Source organism: Giraffa tippelskirchi, chromosome 4 (genome assembly GCF_054371585.1).
Source record: "Giraffa tippelskirchi isolate mGirTip1 chromosome 4, T2T-mGirTip1v1.2.pri, whole genome shotgun sequence".
In the NCBI taxonomy this organism is placed as follows: domain Eukaryota; kingdom Metazoa; phylum Chordata; class Mammalia; order Artiodactyla; family Giraffidae; genus Giraffa; species Giraffa tippelskirchi.
Genome location: NC_137278.1, coordinates 36,184,407 through 36,206,517, shown reverse-complemented (window position 1 = coordinate 36,206,517; position 22,111 = coordinate 36,184,407). Strand labels below are relative to the sequence as shown.

At 48.6% G+C, this 22,111-nt stretch overlaps 1 protein-coding gene across 1 annotated transcript in view; it reads left to right on the top strand.

Moving 5' to 3' along the window:
* CAPN13 (calpain 13) overlaps positions 1-22,111 on the top strand; it is a 77,775-nt gene that overhangs the window by 36,028 nt on the left and 19,636 nt on the right. Inside the window, exons 10-20 of the mRNA XM_081590466.1 lie at positions 731-870; positions 4,746-4,757; positions 6,829-7,031; positions 8,641-8,731; positions 10,367-10,424; positions 10,509-10,567; positions 12,488-12,556; positions 14,474-14,549; positions 16,665-16,793; positions 17,830-17,885; positions 18,451-18,508. Of these exons, the coding sequence (XP_081446592.1) occupies positions 731-870; positions 4,746-4,757; positions 6,829-7,031; positions 8,641-8,731; positions 10,367-10,424; positions 10,509-10,567; positions 12,488-12,556; positions 14,474-14,549; positions 16,665-16,793; positions 17,830-17,885; positions 18,451-18,477 (920 nt within the window). The 3' untranslated portion in view covers positions 18,478-18,508. The remainder of the gene's footprint in view (positions 1-730; positions 871-4,745; positions 4,758-6,828; positions 7,032-8,640; positions 8,732-10,366; positions 10,425-10,508; positions 10,568-12,487; positions 12,557-14,473; positions 14,550-16,664; positions 16,794-17,829; positions 17,886-18,450; positions 18,509-22,111) is intronic.

The following is a 22,111-nucleotide window of genomic DNA, read 5'->3' as shown; positions in this document are numbered from 1 at the left end:
ATTTTTCATATGTTATCTCCCATGCATTTGAATCTAATGGCTTCGCATTAGTGGTCTCCCTCTGGCTTTCGTGCGGACACTTGGGTGGCAGTGTTCTATGAACTGACATTTCTCAGCCTCTCTTCCTCTGTCTCCATGTGTGCTTGGGGGTTTGACCTCATTTCATGGCTCCACGGTTGTCACCAGTGCATAAGCTCATGTATACCTGAGGCCTCTGAAATTCCACTTATTACAAAAATTGTTTATGTTTAGTCACTAAGTCACGTCTGACTCTTTGCGACCCCACGGACAATAGCCCACCTGGCTTCTCTGTCCATGATTTCCTAACCAAGAATACTGGAGTAGATTGCCATTTCCTTCTCCAGGGGATCTTCCCAAACCCAAGGATCGAACCCACATCTCCTGCATTGGCAGGTGAATTCTTTACCATGGAGCCACCAGGGAGGCCCTTTATAAAAATAGCCCTCCATTTTACAGTGTAAGAAACATTTTCACCATATAGGAACTACACTTTCCCTCCTTGTTTTTAAGAAGAGACTAAGGCTCACAAAATAAAGCAGCTTGTGCCACAACTAGTAACTATGGGGACTGGAACCCTGGTCTTAGGTCTTCAAATCCAGAGTTTCTTCCACAACCCACTGAACTGGGCTTGGCTCTCTAAAGTGGTCGTGGTCCCATCCCAGAACCCCAGGGACAAGCTGAGGTCCAATCACTGCTGTTTTTCATGCAGGATACCAGAGGGACATGCAATACATCTTCTCTGTGCCAGACAGCACAGAAAACAACAATGTCATCATGTCCTTCAACATTGGGCCACAGAATTTAAAGGCAAAAGACAGAACATTTCCACTGAAGTACGAGGTGTTCAAGGTAAGGCAGTATGCTTCAGGGCTTGCCGTTTGGGGACATTTCCATACACCTGGGGTGGAGAAAGCAACTGACTAGCCTGGGAAATTTCACTCGGCAACAGACTCAGAGATAAAACCAAAAGGGCAATTGAGTTCACCTGATTCAAGTCTATAAATTCGCAGGAAAACCTGAGACAGAGAGAAGAGTACAATGGGACACACCTCCTGTCCTTGTCACTTGTCACAATTTCCTGATATGCTGCTGGCTCTAATGCTTGTAAAGTATTAGAGCTCAAAAAGTAATCTGGACCAAGGGCAGCTGTTGCAACAGTGCATATTCCCAGGACCACCCTCCAACCTGCTGATCCCAGTCAGTCCCCCTGGACAGAGCCTGAAGGTCTGCATTGTAGTGAGCTCTCTGGAGATTGCGTATACCCAGAAATGTTTGGGGATCATTGGTTACACTCTGTGAGGGATTTAAGGGAAAAAAAACAGTCCTGGGTATACATCTGGGAGGTACATTTTTCTCTCACGCTGAAACTAAAGTCTGGTGAAAGTTCCATGGTTGGCTTACAAGCATCTGCTTGGCCACTCATCCAAGGCCAGGGCTTCCTCTCTATCCAGCCTCCCCTCCCCTCCCCGCTCATGGCTCTCCCAGCCAGCCCTTCGGCTCTGAAGGGGTCATCTCCTCCCCTCGCCTACTCATACTCACCTGCTCTGACACCCTTGATCCAAATAATTTAATGCATCCCAAAGATCGAGTGAAGGGTGCTCAAAGCATACACCCTGCAGCCTCTCTGCACAAACATGGATAACTAAGTGCACAAACATCCAATGCTGGGATCCTCTGTCCCCATGTTAGAGGTGAAGTGACATGGTCAGAGTTAATGGCAGAACTGGGAACTGGGTACCAGATATCTCTCAGGCCTTCGGTACACCCATCATCTGTATGACTGGAGCTCTGATTATGTCATCTTTAGGATGGAGCCCAGGAATGTTACCCGAGACTAAGGCAATATTCACATCTAGGGCTTCAGCCCCCTCATGGACAGGCAGAACTCCTGGGTCCTGAAACAGTCTTGTGTACTGGTTCACTCTAATAGGAAGGCCTTGCTGATAGAGAACTTCAGAGTTCCAAGCGTGTTCACATTCATTGTCTCAAAAACCCTAGTACACCTGCTTTTATAAATGTGGAAGTCACAGGTCAGGGAGAATGAATGTCCTGCCCAAGGTGCAGCAAGATGGTGACAGGGGTATGCCTGAGACCAGAACTTGTGGCCCCAGGACCAAAGCTCTCAGCAGGACTTAGGCATGTGCCTTTCTGGTGATGCTCATGGCTCAGAGAAAAACAATGCTTCTGGTTCTAGAATGTGGAGAACCCTTTGAATCCTGCTCTCTCTGAGCACATTTCCACTTCTAGTTGCATGAAATCAATGGAAAAGACCATAATTTTGAGGCGCCTCAAACCAGCAGAGATTATCAAAAGAACATCTTTGGATGCTGTAGTGGACAGTTGTCCTTTTCATCATCACTGGGCACATATGAACCCTTTCCATGTGGGCAGGGACTAGGGAAGGCCTGGTCTCCCACTGCAGCAAAGAGGTCAGATATTGCCTCTCCCAGCCCTTGGATACAAACAGTCTACAACAGTAGACTGTTGGGCCAGGCTTGTCTGATCAGATGTTCTTGGTCACTCTAGGGCTTGAGTCTTGAGAAAGTAACTGAAGGTTGTGGGGTCAGCCAAGGGATTCTTTGCAGCAAATCTTTGGGCCCACGAGCAGCAATGCAGTCAGATCCGGTGGTGGTGTCCAGCTGTGTAGCCACCTCTTTTCATTCCTGCCCACCTTCCAAGCTGCATTCCTTAGATTTCCCATTGACTCTGTGACTTTCCTTTCCATAAATGACTTTTTGCTCACTCCACCCTAGATTAGTTTCCACTGTGTTTGGCCAAGGATCCCAACTTATTCAGGTGCCCCCTAAGGGGACCCTCAACTTCAAAGTCCCCCAGCTCTCCACCTCAGAAAAACAAAGCAAAAGGAGTTGGGAAAGGCTGGGAAGGAATGAGGCATCTGGTATACCCAGTCAGACTTACAGTTCAGGACCAGACAGGACTACTAAAAATATTTCAGCCTACTCTTCTGTTTCCTAATGAGAGAAGTCCAGAGAGGACATAGGGGCTGCCCCTAGTGCACAGAAGTTGGGTGTGCACTTTGTATTGTCATCTATGATTCTAGGTTGCCCCAGAGCCGGACAATGTAGCAGCCTTGTGTTTACTGATTTGCCCAAAGTCTTTATGGTTCAGGAGCAAGATTGTAATCATATCTGTTTTCTAACTGTTGCCAAGCCCGTTTGTCTACTTTTCAACTAGAGCTGCCTTATATCTCATCTGCCCACCTTGCTGAAGTGTCATGTAGACCTCAGCTTCCCAGGTGGCTCAGTGGTCAAGAATCTGCCTGCCAATGCAGGAGACATGGTTTGATCCCTGGGTTGGGAAGATCCCCTGGAGAAGGAAGTGGCAACTCACTCCAGTATTCTTGGCTGGGAAATCCCATGGACAGAGGAGCCTGGTGGGCTACAGCCCATGGGGTCAAAAAAGAGTCAGACAGGACTTGGTGACTAAACAACAACATGTGTAGACCTGTGAGCTCCTCAGGCTTCCTGGAGATCCCATTGGATCTTGTAGGATCCTGATTGAGAGGGTTCTAAACACCAAAGAGCAGTCCAGACCTTGACAACTCAAGAGACACTTGTGGGGTCCTTCCACAGTTCTTCTGAGAAGTAAGCTATGTTAATGCCAGCAACTAGGCTTTGAAGTCTCCAGGGCTCCAGTGGTGTTGTGGGTACAGGGCAGCCACCTTGGCATGGGCTTGTGACCCTCCAATCGCTATGGGAGCATGGCTCTGCCTTGTATCAAACCAAACATGGGCGATATGCAAATAGGCAGGGAGAAGACCAAAAGGAAAAAGGGAAGGGTTGACAAGCTTCATCCTCCCCGAGGCTGGGACTTTCCACCTCCCTTCCAGCTCACCCCTGAGCTCCAGAGACGTCTGAAGAAGGCAAGTCAAATGGTCTGTACACCTAAGTGGAGCTGAGGATCAGCAGTAGAATAGAACTGAAACACATGCCAACATGAAATACAGTGCCTGGAGGTGGTGGGTATTAATTGAAAAGGAAGCAACATAGCTCTTTCTCTATTTTCACCTCTGCTACTGAGACTGCAAAACCTCAGTTTCCACACATAGAATAAAGAGCCTACCTTCTGCTTGGGATTACTGTGACAATCCAATACTTTACATGGAAGTACTTTGTAAACCCTGAAGTGGCTTAAAAATGGAACTCCATCTTCAGTGCTTCCTTCTACAACATGGGCACACTGGAACATACACATTTCTCCATTCAGACACACACATACATCCCTACAAACACTGGGGTACAGTGGGGTGAGGGACATTAGAACAAACTCCCATCATGCTTTACAGCAATCTGACAGAACAAGTTTCCTTCTCATTGGAGCTCCAGAGCTGGAGAATTTAAACTTGATCCAGGCTTTGTCTTCCCTCCAGTCTCCATCACCATTTAGCTTTTCCTCTCAATTTTATCATCATTGCTGTGAAGAGTAACCAAGCTGAGATGATAAAGGGAGACTCTTCTCTCCTCAAACACCTCCCCCACCCTTGATTTCCTTCCCCTTCAGGTGTCTACAAGCAGCTGGCTTTCCTTTCTTGCAGCTTCACATGGGGAATGAGTGATGGTCCCCGTTAACACACTGGGTATTCCAGGGAACAGGCTGAATGTGCAAGAAAAAGGAACACAGGGCCCTGGGCTAGGCTGCTTGGATTTACTCACCTTTGGGTTTTTGTTTGGGTTCCTGAACCTGCCTTTCTTCTCTTCCCACAGGTCGACTATCAGGTATGGCCACCGCCCCACTGCCATCTGTCGTTATTGCTATGCCTCTTCCAATGCCCTTGACCTCCATGTGTCTCTCGCTGTTCGGTGGCTGCCAGTTCAGTCTTGCTATGTCCTGCAACAGACACAAGCTTAGAACTTCCAAACAGGTCAACAACGCAAGAAATATTTCAGCTGTGCTCGTCTAAAGCTGGATTCCTTGGGTTGTTCTCTGGCTTGACGTCCCAGAGAGGCTGCAACCATGAAACCATCCTCAACATTTGGCCCCTGATAGATAAGATAGATGCTTCTGATTCCTTCTAAGACGAGAGACAGGACTAATGGGTATCTTTAGCCTCCTGTATTCTTTTTCAGCCCCCATACCCACCACAACTAGGATGCATGCAATGCAAATGCAGGCTCAAGGCATGTCCTCCAACCCTTCTTACAACCACATCACCGCCACCACCCTCCTACTAGCTGCTGCCACCACTACTATCCCTAACCCCCCACCCCAGTAAATATTCTGGCTTGGCATGGATGAAAGGTGACCAAAATATGGGTAAGGATGGAGAAGGAAAGACAGAGTTTGGTAAACCTGTCACAGGCACTCAGACCACTTAAATAGATGTGAGCTCTGTGGCGCTGTTATTGCCAAAGGGAGGTGCATGTGACCGGGACTGAGGATGGAAGGGAGAAGGGATGGAGCAGGATGGAGCCGCAGTCAATGAGTAGTGACTGCAGCCTGCTGGCAGGTCCAGAGACCCTCCTCCAGACCTCCCAGAGGTGCCCCGACAGGGAGACAGAGGCTGGGACAAGGGTCTCTGAGCAGGGGACACACAGAAGCCCAGGCAGACTGCAGACAGAAAGTCCTGTCTGTCACAGTGGCGGCACAGCCACAGAGCTGCATTTAGGGTCTGACTCTGGTTCTCAGCATACCAGTCATGAAATTAGAACTTCTGGAAGGACTTCAAGGGCAGCACTCAAGTGCAAGAAACGAGTCAGGGTTCTAGTTCTCAGAGCTGGAGTTTGAGATGAGGACTTGATTGAAGAAAAGGCATGATCCCCTTCCCTGGAATTACAGAGTCAGGTCTTGTGATTGTAGGAGGCTCAAAGCCCACACACCTCTGTACACACTGCCTCCCCATGTGCACATGCACGCACACACATATATACACACACACACAGAACAGTGCTGACTCTCTGGAGAACTGATCTCATCACTGCTTTTGCCAGAAAGGCCCAAGCGAGGTAGGCTCCAAACCTACTGGGGCTGCTGCTGCTGTCAGCAGAACCACTGTGGAGACAGCCCAGCTCCCTGCTGCTCACAGCAGGTCTGCTGGTCTCCTCGTGCAGCCCAGCCTGGTCCCCAACCACTGCAGAGAACCTCTCCCATCTCCCTGTTTCCCCCCAAGGCAGAGCTCACAAGCAGTCATTTCACGCTGCGTGATCATTCTAAATGGAATCCCAATCTCAACCGTATTGGGGAAAATTTATTTAGTAAGGGGTTTTTATTATGTAATATGTATGTGACATCCGGTAATAGGAACTGCATTATATTTATTGTTTTGTCTCTAAGCAAATATTGAAATAAAAGGAAAATGATCAGGGCCTATTATTCTCCAGTGAGCAGGCATTTCAGGACTTCACTGGAAGGACCAGATGGAGGGAGTGAAAGGCCCCCAGCTGCACAGTGCTACAGGGGTCCAAGAGTGCTTTGCAAAAGAGCCCAGGGAGAAGGGACTTTAGGGACTCCAAAGGTAATCTAGTACTAGAAGAATCTCGCTAGTTTTCATGGGATTCATCTTTATATATAAGCAGAGCGATAAACCCGGAAGCCCAGGATGCTGTAAGATTTAATGAGGTAAAACCATATGTCATATTTCCTCGCATTCATTGCAGTGTTAGCATCTATATTAAATAACAGTCTGAACTCTATTGCATTTTGAGACTTCAGGTAAGCACTGTCTCTTCCTTTTCAGGGCCTGTAGGGCTGTTCTAAGGGATAGAGAGGGGCCTGGGAGGTGGGGGTCTCTCCCAGTGGCTGGGGCCCATAGACATAGGGGGTTTCTCACCAACATCCCATCTCCTCCAGTTCCAGCACTTCCAAGAGAGATTGCCATCCACCTTCTTCTCCAAATTCAGAATTGCTGAGAAGGGCATTGTGTCTGAAACCACATGCAACCTCACAGAGTGCTTCAGTCTGAGCCCTGGGACCTACGTGGTGGTCGTCTCCGAGGGCAGAGAAGCTATTGAGTTCTTGCTCCGAATCTTCCTGAAGATGCCAGACAGTGACAGGTACAGAACTTCTGGGATTCTAAACGTTTTTATCCTACTTAATTTTATAAAAACACATCACATCATTCTGTGCAGCAATGCACTGTGTCAGTGGGGGACACAACACGGCCCTCACTCTGGAGAAACTCAATGCCAAGAGTCCATGAACCAATAAGCAGACAAAAAAGAGTGTGGGGATGTTGCTTGATGGAAGGCAGGGTCACATGGGAGACTGCAAGGGAGGGACCCATCTCTGGCAAGAAGGCCGGAGGAAGGCTTCTTGGGGACATGGCATGTGAGCTAGTCCTTGAGAAAAAACATAACTCAGTGTTTCAAAAGGGAAGGCAGTGCTGTTGTTGTTCAGTTTCTTGATCATGTCTGACTCTTTGCGACCCCATGGACTGCAGCACACCAGGCTTCCCTGTACTTCCCCATCTTCCAAAGCTTGCTCACGTCCATTGAGTCGTTGATGCCATCCAACCATCTCATCCTCTGTCATCCCCTTCTCCTGCCTTCAGTCTTTCCCAGCATCAGAGTCTTTTCTGATGATTTGGCTCTTTGCATCAGGTGGCCAAAGTATTGGAGCTTCAGATTTAGCATCAGTCCTTCCAATGAATGTTCAGGGTTGATTTCCTTTAGGATTGACTGGTTTGATCTCCTTGTAGTCCAAGGGACTCTGGTGGAGGAAAAAAGCATGAGCAGAAACAGGGAAGTGGGCGAGGATGGGGCTCATTGAAGAATAAGCAACGTTGTCCGTAACGCGCAGGAAGCTGGTACATGGCATGCACGGTAATTGTCTGAAATGTGGCCAGAATGTGGGGTCACTGCCAAGTCGGCAGTCAAGACTGGGATCAACAGCACACCCGCTGCTGGGGCACCGAGGCAGGTATCACTGCTGTCATGGCAGTCTTCACAGTTGAATGCAGATGAGGCTTTCTCAGTCCAGCCTGCCGTGCGGTCACTATGCCACCACTCAGAGTTGGAACCTAAGACAAATCTTATTTGCCATCCTGGCAATGGGGGTCACTAAACACCTATATCTGGGTGTGAAAGGAACAGTTTACTAAATGATTTGAAGGCCAGGGGAGGCCCGCCCTGAAGACTGGACATGAGGTCACGATGTTCATCTGTCTCCTGACTGCCCACTTCACAGCCCGCTGTGCTGAGGGCTCTCCACGCGTGTCCTTGGAATAGATGCCCAATGCCTCCAGGGGCGCCCACTGTATGTAAGCATGAGCCTCCTTTGAATAGTGAGCTGGTCATCCTTGTCACACTGTCCCCTGGTTTTCTAGGAACCTGGATGGCAGTCTCAGCCTGAGAGCCCCGCAGGTAGGTGTGCTGCAAGGCTTGGTTGGCAGCCTTCAGTGGGTCACGGCCCAACCCCAAGAGCTTCTATCTCCTTCCTTCTGCCTCACCACTGACCAGTGAACGCAGAGACACCACAACGGGCTGGTGACAGCTCCAAGGGGGCAGGGACAAGGGGAGAAGCCCACGCCTCATCTTCCTTCCACAAACTTCCATTTTCCCATTCCCCACTAAGGTTTGATCCAGTTGCTGGATGAAGCCTCTGATTTCTAAGTGGGAAGTTTTGGGACCTTCACTGTATCAGACAGGGCACTCCCTTTCCCAGAAATTTGATGTTGGCTCTTCTTCCTTACATCCAGAAAAGTCTTCCAGGAAATGGCTCCCAGCAGAGCATTTTCTACAAGTACGCTCAGCAGGTACTGTACTTAGCAGTGTGGCGGTGAGGGGCCCTGCCTAGGATGGGGATGGAGAGGTGAGAGGAAAGAAAACCTCTCCCAGGTCCTTACCGGGCTAGAGAGGAAGATGACCGGCCTCTCTCCCTGGACGCCTCCAGAACTGATCCGGGGAGATGGGACGCCCCAGCTGGGTGACATCTGGGGTGTAGTGTAGAGTTTTGAAAGGGAGGGGCTCCTTACAGGGGGGTGAGATGTATAAATCTTTAAACAAGCTGTCGGCAATGCCCCTGGAAATCTTCCCTTGTCCTGCTCTGTCGCCTCCCACTGGCATTGGCACCCTTCCTCCTGGGAGCTGGCCAGCTTTCAGAAAGCACCACCAGCCTTCTTCCTGCCAAGCCACCTATGTGCACAAGGGATTTTCTTAATGGTTTAATAAGCCGTTGTAAAGATCCTTGACTTGTCAGGAGAAAAACAGCTGCCAAGGGCTCCACACGATGGGTCTGTTACCATTAGTCATCATGTCGGTGTGGGAAACAGAAAGCCATATAGATGACCTTATGTACCGAGCTGGCCTTGGGAAGACAGGTGGGCAGTTCTTGGGCCCTTGCTGTATCAGACAGGTGGCCTCCTTCCCCAGAAATGTGGGTTCCCAGAAGACCCCCAAGGAGGAATCTCCTTCCCCCTGACCTCATAGTGCTCTTCAGAGGCACTGCTGAAGCCCTCATGCCAGCTCCTTCTCCCGTGGACAAGCTTTCCCAGGGTGGTGATATCTCATTATGCCCTCGCTTTTATCAGGCTGGGTATGAGAAACGGCTGCATGGGGAACAGCTCTGCTTCTCCATAAAATCATCATGGAAGCTGCTGCCCATAAAGCTGGTCAGGGTCCCCAACAGAAAAGGGAAGGCAGTTAACACCTTCAGGAGTTGAAGCCAGGAAGAGCTTCTCTCCCCTCCACCTCTGTTGCTTCCTGTTTTTTATCCAAGGGAACCATGATGTCTCTCTTTCTGGCTTCTGTGGCTGGGAAGATGAATGCTAAGTCATGTGCTCAATTAGAGCATCTTCTCTTAGCCTGGATTCCTGGCATGTGTATCTCTCCTCACCACACACACACACACACACACAAAACACACAGTAGCCATGTTTTCTCTCACTCCCATCTTTCTGGAAGCAGATGGGGACACACACCTGCAGGGCTGAATTGATTCATTCAACAATACTTCTCCTGAGGGGCTCCCAAGTGCCTGGTATGATGGTGAGGAAGCAAACACTGCTTTCAGCCCAATAATAAATACAGAGAGAAATGCAAGGTGACCCTCACCGGGTATCAGGTGTCAGGAGTAATCACCACTGCAGATGTTCAGGGAGGGAGTTATGGCCTGGAGCAATCAGGAAAGGCTTCATGGGAGTTCCCTGGAGCCCTGATGGTTAGGATTCCATGCTTTCATTGCTGAGGGCACGGGTTCAATCCCTGGTGAGGTAACTGAGATCTCACAAGTCGCGCTGTGTGGCCAAAAAGAAAAAGGAAAGGCTTCATGACAAAGGTGAGATGGGAACTTAAGTGCTCAGAAATCCCAGTGCTTTCACAGTCAGGCAGGCATTGCCTCTCAGTTCCTGGGCACTGATGTGATTCCTGCATCCCTTCCTCGTTTGGAGCAGGGCCTGGACATTGATGCTACACAGCTTCAGAGCCTTCTCAACCGGGAACTCATAAGAGGTAAGGACCTGCTGGCCCAGCCCCATCCCCACGACCACACCAGGCCCTCTCTGACCTCTCAGTCCTTTCTGTTCTTCTGCTCAGGACCTCCAGGGGACACGTTCTCCTTGGATGAGTGCCGCAGCATCGTGGCTCTGATGGATGTATCCTTTGCAGTCACCACCTTCCCCCCTCCACTGCCTCCCCAGCACTAAGAGCCTGTCTGCTCCATCAGCTTCCCCAGGGGTCTAACTGGGACAGTAGAAAATCTTTTTTCACTGTTTTCTCTTCTTCCTTGGTTCTAAGGGCTCACCAAAAAGCCTGGGCTTCTGGGGACTCTGCACTAACTCTCTAGAACCACCATAGCAACAACAACAACACTATCTATCAAGTGTCTACTGCATACCCAGAATGGTACTGATAGATATTTTTTCCCTTGTAGTTCTTGCAAGAATCTCTGTGATATAAGAAGTATTGTCCCATGGTACAATGGAAGAAACAGGGGTTCAGAGAGGTTTAGTCATTCATCCAGATCGCACAGCTAGTCAGGATTTGTGCCTGGATTTGAACTTAAAGTGTTCAGCCTCCAAAGCCCATGTTCTAATAGTATTCTTCACTGCTTAGCAAGGGATAGTATCCTAACTTCTTTCCTTCTCCCCCTCTCCTTACCACTATTTAAATCCCTTGCTCAACAAACCCCCAGTTCAATAAACCCCCAGTTTGGTGTTTGGTAACAACCACCAAAGTGAAAGTCGCTCAGTCATGTCCGACTCTTTGCGACCCCGTGGACTATACAGTCCATCCAACTAATGTAGGAAACCCTAGGTCTACATGGCAGTTACACCCTGTTATTGCTATTCTGTTGCATTGACAGATGAGACTGGGCTGGGCAGTGCAGTGACTTGCCCTAGTTCCATGGCCACAAGTGGCTGGACTGGGACCTAAACCCAGGATCTCCTGCCTCCCGTCCGACTTCCACTCCCCTGGGAGCCATTTCTTCCCTGCCGCCCCATCTCCCCACTGGTGGGCATATCCCCCAGAGGTCACCTTGCAACTCTCCCCTCGATGTGCACTGTCTCCCTGGGGGGACACAGATCCCTCAGCTCTTTCACTCTTAACAAGGCTCTACTGGGGACATGAAGCTAGGCATTGTCGAACAAAAGCCATCTTGATGAACTCATCAGTCAGGCCCTGTCTCTTGACTGTTGTTTAGAATCACTCGGAGACACTGCTCATCCCTGCAGATGAATCAGAATGACACTCAGGAGCCCCACAGCCTAGGGCAGGTAACCCCAGGGGAGGTCATGTCTGCTGGACCCCTGCACAGAAGACCAATCTTTTCTACCCTTCCTCCTGCTCACCCACCAGCTTGCCTCCAGTGCCACAGAGATCCATTCTTTCCATTAGTTCTCATTAAACTCTTTGTATGGAAGGGCCAGGCTTCCCTGGTGGCTCAGATGGTAAAGAATCCATCTGTAATGGGGGAGACCTTGGTTCAATCCTCGTGTTGGAAAGATCCCCTGGAGAAGGGTATGGCAACCCACTCCAGTATTCTTGCCTGGAGAATCCCCGTGGACAGAGGAGTCTGGCGGGCTACAGTTCATGGGGTCGCAAAGAGTCAGACAGGACTGAGCAACTAAGCACAGCACACAGCATGGAGGGACCAGGGCTGGCTTTAATACCCAGAATGTGGTCCATCCATGGCCGCACACTTAGCACATGCGTTCAACTCTCAGCCCGCCTCGGGAGTTGCAGTGACTTCCCCCCACCGCTGCTTCCCACTCCTCTCTACAAGGGGGCCCCACTCCAACTGGTGAAGGCTGTGTTTGGGGTTCACCCTCTTTCCATGGGTGCAAATGACGTTGGCACCCCTTTATTAGGGCTGCCTTCTTCCAGTTGCCTGTTTTCTCTTGTGAAATGAATCTAAGCCAGGTCCCTTTGAGATGCATCTGAGCCAGCTGGTATGGGGCCACATCCAGGTGACTCTGGACCGCCTGTGTTACTAGTTGATGGATGGAGCCTCTCCAGGCCTGAGGCCCCTCTGCTCACTGCATACAAGACTGCTTGACTCAACTCCCCACCAGCTGAAGGTGAACGGGCGACTTGACCAAGAGGAGTTTTCAAGGCTGTGGAGCCGTCTTGTCCATTGCCAGGTACCAGCATCTTTTCTTTTGACTAGTGTTCATTCCAATTGGGTTAGCACAGATTTACTGGGTGCCTGATTCTGCCCCAGGATTGAGGGCTGTAAAAGAAGGGGAACCTCACCCCACCCTCAAGGAGAGCCCCCGTTTTGCTTGGGGAGATGTGCTTGCACCATTGGATGGCTCAAGGCAATGCTCAGTCAGGTGGCAGGCTGAGGACCACTCTAGGAGGCTAGAGGAGAAAGGGTCACAGTGGACTGTAGCTGAAACTGCCAGCTGGCACCGCCCTCCCCATTTCTCTGTGGGCCCACTGCAGTGTCCCCCAAGCCACTAGTTCACCTCGTTCCCTTCCCCTACCTCTGCTAGAAAATAGATCAGAGTCACAGTTGTGGTCTGTGGCCTCGGTGTGGCCTCACTGTTGTTCCCAGGACAAAGTTGAAACTCACCAGCTTGTACCCAAGACCCTCTGAGTTAAGACTCCACTTTGGGGTCTAGGAGAACCCTTTCGCTCATCCCACCGGCTCCTTTGGACCCTAAAGTGAGACTCCTCACTTTCCCCTCCCTGCAATGGGAGCCTGCCTGGTGCCCACTCAGCCTGAGAGTCCAGACCCCAAAGCTCTGTGGGGACCTTGCCTCCCCTCTCCAGATCCGGTTAGTTCCCACTCAGCTCCCAACACTTGAACTCACAACAATAAGATGCAAACACTTCCTGTTTAATACTATTTATTTATATCACCTACCTCTGATTGGAGTGATTGGGTTTCCCACTAGACACAGCAATGACTGATGGCCCATCCGTTAGTCTGCAGGGTCCTCCCGGGCAGAGAGCCCTCATGTTCATCCTTCCCCCAGTGTCTTCCACAGTGTCCAGCACACAGCAGATGCTAAAAAGTGCTGAACAAATGACTGGACAAGTGCATGACATTGAGTCCCTACCTAATTGAGCACATCTAGGACTCTGAACTCACAAAGCCAAATAAGGCCAGGAAAAAGTTTTCAAGCTGCTTTCACCGTAATTGGCTCTCACAATCAGCCCGGACTGAGCACCTGCTGGGGGTATTTTGCTTTGAAACATCCCAGGTTCTGTCCCCTGGTGCTTGTCTGTTTCATCAAGGCACATGACTCACCAGCCCATGTTCTCACCTGGGAAACAGGAGGAGGCTGAGGGTTCGAGTGAGAATTAGAGGGAGGTAGAAAAGTTCCCAGCAAATGGAGAACTGCTCTGTAAAAAAATTGAGGTGCTCAGGGGACTCCACCCTGAGGCATCACCTGGTCCCAGAGACAGTTCTCACCTGCCTTCAGCGCTGCCTACACTGTGCTCACTAGCATGCAAGGTGCACTTCTAAGCTCTTTATAAGATGTGCTCATTTCTTCCTCGCAGCAAGCCTACGAGGTAGGTAGTACATTGGCCTTGTGCTTCAGAGGGGGTAGACTGAGGCCCAGAAAGATTAGGTCATTGCCCAAGGCGACACCGCTGTAAATAGTTAGGCTGGGATTTATACCCAGCAATTTGGTTGTGAAGTCTGTGCTCTCAATGCCCATCCTAGGCAAGCTCTTTTGCGAGCTCTTCACGTCCCTGAAAAGTGACAAGCCACCCTGGGTGGATGGAGCCCAGTCTATGGGGTGTAGAGGCTAAAGGAGAGCAAGTTGGGAGCGGGGAGGTGCAGGCTTGAGAGAGGGGCCCACAGCCCTGCAGTTGGCAGCCAGGAGGTCGGTGGGCTTTAACAAGTGGAACCCACGCTGCCTCCCCTTCCCCCTCTCCCTCCTCCCCCACCACCATCCTCAGCTGTGCACCCTTCGACCTCTGAGCTGAGCCCATCATGTTTTAGTGAAGCAGCCTCCAGGGATGGGTACAAGATCTTCCAGGACACCCTCTTTCACGTGGGCACTGGGGCTCATACGGGTTTCTTGCTTCTTCCTCCGTATCAGAGTGTTTTCCAGAACTCCCCAAAGAATGCTGGCATTTTCCTCAGCTCGGATTTGTGGAAGGCCATAAAGGACACAGGTAAAGCAGACAACCCTTTGAGCTTTGGGAGTGGCAGTGGTGTGTGTGTGTGTGTGTGTGTGTGTGTGTGTGTGTGTGTGTGTGTGTGTGTGTGTGTGTGTGTGTGTGTGTGTGTGTGTGTGTGTGTGTGTGTGTGTGTGTGTGTGTGTGTGTGTGTGTACGCCTGCCCTCTGTGGACCTCCTGGCTGCAGAGTCCAACTCCACCCTACCCAATCTGAGTTCTCCAGTCAGCTCTCCTAATTGTCTTCTCTCCCCAGCACAGCGCTAACCGTGAAAAATAACCCTGAATGGTGAATACCCTACCAAAAATCTAGCTTGGTTGAAGATACATCCACCTCAGCATCCAGGCCTTCAGGGTTAAATACCCACAGGCCAGCTGATGCCCTCTCTTTTCAGAGGGTCTGGGGTTAAGTGAAATCACATGGTATCTGTTTGCTTCAAGGAGGCAAGAGCTTTCAGTCCTGGGAGAAGGATAATAATACCGAAGGGCGAGGATGCGTCAGAGTTCAGCCACAACTGGCACCTACCTACATCACCTTCTTTGTCTAAACAGCTCTTGAACTGGGCAGGGCAGGAATCATTGTCCCCACTGTCCCTGCAGGGAAATGGCCCACAGAAAGGTGAAGTCAGGAAATTGCCACCTTCCCTAATGAAATGTAAAATCAGACTCCCGCAGGTTACTGCTGAAAGGGCAGCCTCAATGGGTCTCCCTCCTGGGGCTCCTGGCCTGGAGAGCAGGTAGAAACCTGAGCTCTTGCTCCTCGCCCTACCCCCACCTCCGCCTCTATCCTCTCTCTTACGCTTATAAAAATATTTGTTTATTTGGCTGCAAGGGGCCTTAGTTGCAGGAAATGGGCTTAGTTGCCCCACAGCATGTGGGATCCTAGTTCCTTGACCAGGGATCAAACCCACATCCCCTGCATTGGAAGGGGGATTCTTAACCACTGGCCCACCAGGGAAGTCTCTCCCCTCCTTTAATTCTTCACAGCAGAGGGTTGTGGTTCTCACACTTGAGGTTGAGGAAGAAGCCCCTGGGGGCTTATGGAAGCAAGGATTGTTGAGCCTCACCACCCACCCCAAGGTACTGACTCAGGAGGACTGGGGTGGGACTTGAGAACTGGCCTCTCTGACAAGTTCCCAAGTGAGGCCAAAGCTCATGGTCTGGGGATCACACTTTGAGAACCACTGAATGGCCAGTGGAAGTTGAAACCTTTAAAGGAGACCTCACCCATGACTCCAGAATAATAAAAGGGAGAAAGAAAATAGCTGGAATTCAACTGAAAAGCTTGCAGGGGCCAGCAGGTAACTGAAGAAGGCAATGGAGCTGATGTGATTTGAGGGGGCAGTTGGAGAATGTACCAGCTGCAGGCATGTCCTATCTAAAGGCGTTTGAAGTCACATTTTATTAATTCTGCAGGAGAAACCAACATGTCTCAGACTGTGTGGGACCCGAAGGCCACCCGCCTTGTCCCCAGGATGGATGGTCCGGTTTACAGGGTTCTTCTAGCTCACTGGGGTGCATAGACCCCCCATGATTTTCAGTCTGCCCTTGTCAGTTCTGTGGTCAGTGCTTCCCTGGAGCTTATAGCTAGACACATAAGATCACAAGACCCAAAGAGGGCAAGGCAGCTCTGTCATGCCCACCTGAGGTCTCTGCTCTGAGAACCAGCCTCATCCCTGATGACCAACCTAGGACTGAGCCCCTTCTCCAGGAACTGCACATGAGACCACATATGGTCCAGGACTAGGCGAGGAGGGCTGTTGGAAAGGGTCACCAGCAGAGGGAGGCCTGACAAGGTGGGGCTGGGAGCAAACTTTTCAGGTGTCCTGGCAGCTCCCATCCCCCATAGGAATTATCAGATGATTGTGAAGGGTTAGGAGTGTCTTGAGTTGGCCTCTGGCCAAACTCTAAAACAGTATTGTTGGGGCCTGGAAGCTAACATACTAAAGAGTCAAAAGTACACAGACGAGAAGTGGATTGGCCACTGAGCCAGGTGGAGGAGGGGATGGTGGTGAAAGGCCACGAGGTCTCCACACAGGTGTTTCTGATCTCCCAAGGTGGAAGAAGACCACCCCCGTTCCTCCCTGCTCACCATTTCCCCCACTGTATCCCAGGCTTCCTTGCAGGAATCTCCATCACCAGTGAGCTGCTGGACCTCGTGAAACTCCGGTACAGTGACAGCACTGGCAGGGTCAGCTTCCCCAGCCTGGTCTGCTTACTGATGCGGCTGGAAGCCATGGCAAGTAAGTGTCACCTGGAGACCATCACGCTGACCAGAGAACACACCAGAGGACCAGGAATGCTCTCTGGCTTCAGGCCTGGGCAAGGCCTCAGTAGAGGGATGGGCTGGAGTCCTGCAGAGGTGCCCTCATCCTAAGGAGCAGAGCCAACATCAGCCTCAGTGACCGTGTAGCTGGCCTGAGACCCCAGCCTCCCTTCTGCATCCTTTTCTCCCCAGGACATTCCACATCCCAGATCATTTATTTCCTCTTCACCCTTCTCAGAACCTCTCTCACTCAAGAACAAGGTTAAGTCACTGTGGCCCCCCTCCATATTGTTTGTGGTTCAAACCTACTCTTTAGCAGTAAATGGTTTGATCTCTGCTGAAGGATTTCACAAACGGTGTCTTGGTGGGTGCAGGAGGTCCCCCCAAGGCCTCAGAAATCCAGCTATGTAGGCCAGAGTTTTGGACATATTTTAGCAGCATATCCCTTTGTTTGAAATGAAATTTCACATGAAACCCCAAACCATAATAGAGCTGCAAACAGAGCTGTGGTGGCTGAGTTGAAGCAGGGTCTGGCCACCACTCGCATCATTCCACTCCCTCCCCCCAACCTCCTCACCCCACCATGTGGTCCTTAAACCCCACAGCTGTAGCCCCACACCTCTGAACTAGGCAGTTAATGGGACAGAGAGAACAGAGCCCTGGGAGGGTAAAGGAGAAGCCAGAGGCATAATCTTGCTCCAGAGAATTCGTAGTTGGACAAGGGCGCTGCCTCCTAAGACAAGACCTCTGCATCTCCACGGCCAAGAGTAGAGGGTCCAAAGTGCAGGGAAGCTAGAGAGGGGAGGGGTGAGGTGGGCAAAGCAGTCAGGGAGCTGTTTTGAGAGCTGAGCCCTGAGCTGTCTCACGGGTGCATGCGGGTGCGGAGTTTAACTGGGAAGAGAAGTGGAGAGGAGGCCGAGCACAGCCTGTTGCTTCTCACGGGATCAACGCACTGGCTTTCCTCTCATGTGGGCCCAGGCCTGTCCTGATCCCTCCCCTCCTCTCTACCCTAGAAGCTTTCCAGAACCTCTCCAAGGATGGAAAAGGACTCTACCTGACAGAAATGGAGGTAAGGTGCCTTCCCCTCCCAGAGACAGGACACAACCCTGGCCACCTCTCCTTACCTGAGTCCAGGGGGCATTTCCCTCCCTGAAGCTATTGAACAGTCTGTCAAAGGCCAGCCAAGCTGCCGGCGCCCCCCGCCTCCAATTACTGCCTTTATATATTGCTAGCTGCCAAGGCTGCTTTAGGATCTTGGCAGACAGATTTTATTTTTTTCCAATAGCTTAATAAAGCAGAGGATTATGTGGGAGTCATAAATCCAAGAGGGAACTAAAGAACACCTGCTGAGCTCACTGTACATTAAACTGACTCCCAGTGAGTCTTAGAGAGAGCCTCCTGGCCCAGCCAGCTGGTCGACCTCAGCTGTCCCTCTCAATGCCCGGTTCTTCAGGGAGTGGCAGACGACAATGTTGTAACAGGGGGCTGAGACCTCCTGCTTGGGTGGGAATTAACTGGAAAGAGTTGATGAGACTAGACTGAGATCTTTCAAAGGAAGAGGGAACCATTTGCCCCGCTCTGTGTTAAGCTAACAAGTTTAAAGACTGGTTGTAATAAGGATGTTTATTTCTCAGTGGATGAACCTGGTGATGTACAACTGAAGCCAGGAGGAGAACAGGCACCAGAGCCCAGGTAAGACATGGCAGCTTTAAAATCATTTCCTCCCAAGGGCACAATGTGTCTTCCCCTCCAAGAACTACACACAAGACTCTCTCCCTGGGGGCAGCCTCCCTAGAGGCTCATCTATGTGAGTCAAGGCTTACAAGCTGCTTGGCCTATGAGTTTCAAAGCCAATACTGCAGATTTCATCCAAGTCTTATGTACATTCATAAAGGATGTGGCCTGGAAGTTATGAGCGAGGAATTTAGAATTTTTTTCATTTATTTTTATTGAGATATAGTTGACGTTTAACACTGTGTTCATTTTAGGCATACAATATAATCATTTAATATATGTATGTATTGTGAAATGATTACCATGACAAGTTCAGTTAATATCTGTCACCTCACATAGTTACATTTTTTCTTAGGATAAAAACTTTTACAATTTTCTCTCTTAACAACTTTCAAATATACAACACAGTATTGCTAATGACAGTCACCATGCTGTATGTTACATCCCCAAAACTTATAACTGGAGTCTGCACCTTGTGACACCTTCATCCATTTTGACCACTCCCTCACCTTTCACCTGTGCTAACCACCACTCTGTTTTCTGTATCTATTCAGTTTGGGGTTTTTTTTATTAGTTTCCACATGCAAATGAAGTTATACAATATATGTCTCTCTCTGACTTACTTCACTTAGCATAATAACCCTCAAGGTTCATCCATGTTGTCACAAATGGCAGAGACACCACAACAGGCTGAATAATATTCTGTTGTATGTATATATAAATATGTATACCACATTTTCTTTATCCATTCATTCACTGATGGACACTTAGATTGTTTCTGTGTCTTGGCCATTGTAAATAATGCTGCAGTGAATATGAGGGTGCCTATATCTTTTCAAGTTAGTGTTTTTGTTTTCTTTGGATAAATGCCTAGAAGAAGTGGAATCATTGGATCCTGTGGTAGTTCTGGTAGTTCTATTATTAATTTTTTTCAGTTCAGTGACTGTTTATAGAACAGCTCCTATATGACTATGTGCTGGACTCCAGGGATTCAAAGATTAAGAAAATTCACATGGTTTCTGCCCTCAGTTGCTCGCTATCTAGTGGGAGAGAGAGTCTTGTAAATAGGAAACTATGCTATAATATACAAGATTCAGTGAATGAGGCTTGGGTGCTGTGTGGATACTAAGAGCAGATGCTTCAGATGATTTCTGCTTTGGACAAGGTGATATGCTTGTGGGACACCCATATGGAGATCTCCCATGGACAGCTGAACACACAGGTCTCTAGGGAAATCAAACTTGATCCTTGCCTTGGAGGGTCTTGCTGTGAAATGAAAGAGACAGAAATGTAAATATAATAGATCAATTACAATACTCTGTAGAGAAGGCTAACACAGAGGTTCATGCAAAGATGATGATACAACTAACTTGGCCTGCAGGTTGTGATGTCTCTCTAGGAGACAGCCCAGGAGCTGAGTCTTGAATGATTCAGAGTTGTTATCCAGTGTTGTGGGTAGTTGTTGAGGTCAGCGTTCACATGGAATTCTTTGGATAGACTTAGCAAAGCTTCAAGGCAGAAAGACATTACCAGCTGAGGAGCCAGTAGATGATATGCAGGCAGCTGGTCATGGGAGGTCCTCTTCTGAGGGCAAGACACACAGTCTACAGTCTACCTTGACGCAAGTAAAAGATGGCATGCTGTCCCCACTCAAGTGATGAGTGTTTTTTGATGGTCCTAGGAGTCAGTTCAGCGTCCTGTGGAGAGCAGACACCCAGAGCCTAGTACTCACTTTTTAAGGAATCCCCACTGTTTTCCATAGTGGCTGTACCAATTTACATCCCACCAACAGTGCACAAGGGTTCCCTTTCTCCACATCCTCATAAACACTTGTCTTTTTGATAGTAGTTGTGAGGTGGTCATTTTACCAGGTGTGAAGTGATAGCTCATTATGGTTTTGATTTGTATTTCTCTAATAATTAGAAATGTTGAGCATCTGTTCATGTGCCTATTAGCCATCTGTATGCCTTTTTTTTTTTTTTTTTGCCTTTTCATACTGTTTGGAAAAATGTCTATTCAAGTCTTCTGCCTATTTTTTTTTTTTAGGGGACTGAGTTTTTTATATAGAGTTGTATGAGCTGTTTATATACTTTGGATATTAACTCCTTGTCAGTCACAGCATTTACAAATATTTTTCCCAATTCACAGGTTGTCTTTTCATTTTGTTGATGATTTCCTTTGCTGTGCAAAAGCACTTTTTATTGTTTTTATTTCCTTTGCCTTAGGAGACCAATCCAAGAAAATACTTCTATGATTTATATCAAACAGCATTCTTCCTATGTTTTCTTCTAGGAGTTTAACATGAGGGAATGTTCAATTCTCATTGTTTTACATGTGACTGTCCAGTTTTCCCAGTGCTACATGTTGAAGAGTCTGTCTTCTTTTCATTGTATATTCTAGCCTCCTTTGTCACAGGTTAATTAACTATAGTTATGTGTACTTATTTCTGGACCCTCTGTTCTGTTCCATTATCTATATGTCTGTTTTCATGCCAGTACTATGCTGTTCTGAATATTGTAGCTTTGTATTATTGTCTAAAATCTGTAAGGGTTATACTTCTAGCTTTGTTCTTTTTTCTCAGCATTGCTTTAGCAATTTAGAGTCTTTCATGGTTACATATAAGTTTTAGGATTATTTGTTATGCTTCTGTGAAAAATGTTCTTGGTAGTTTGATAGGAATTGCATTAAATCTTGGAGAAGGCAGTGGCACCCTACTCCAGTACTCTTGCCTGGAAAATCCCATGGATGGAGGAGCCTGGTAGGCTGCAGTCCATGGGGTCGCTAAGAGTCGGACACGACTGAGCGACTTCACTTTCACTTTTCACTTTCATGCATTGGAGAAGGAAATGGCAACCCATTCCAGTATTCTTGCCTGGAGAATCCCAGGGATGGAGGAGCCTGGTGGGCTGCCGTCTATGGGGTCGCACAGAGTTGGACACGACTGAAGTGACTTAGCAGCAGCAGCATTAAATCTGTAGATTGTTTTGGGTGGTATGGTCATTTTAATAATGTTAATTGTTTTAATACAAGAGCATGGAATGTCTTTCCATTTCTTTGAATCATCTTCAATTTCCTTCATCTCACCAACATTTTTCATTGTCTATCTTTTTTGTTTTAGCCATCCTAGAGGGTGTGAAGTGATATCTCATTAAGGTTTTGACTTACAGTTTCCCGATAGCTTGTGGTATTGAGTATCTTTTTGTTGTCTACTGGCCATTTGTATATCTTCTTTTCAGAAATGTCTGTTCAAATCCTTTGTTTAAAATTGGGTTATTTATCATTTTGTTGCTAAGTTGTAAGATATATACATACACAGACACACATATATATATACACACACACATTTATATACATACATATATTCTCATTACCAGTCCCTTATCATATATGTGATTTGCAAAATTTTCTCCCATTCTGTAGGATGTCTTTTAAGTTTCTTGATGGTATCATTTTCAGAATTTGATCAAGTCTAACTTATCTGTTTTTCTTTTGTCACTTACACTTTTGGTATTGTGTCTAAGAAATTGTTGCCTAACTTAAGATCATGAATATTTACTCCTG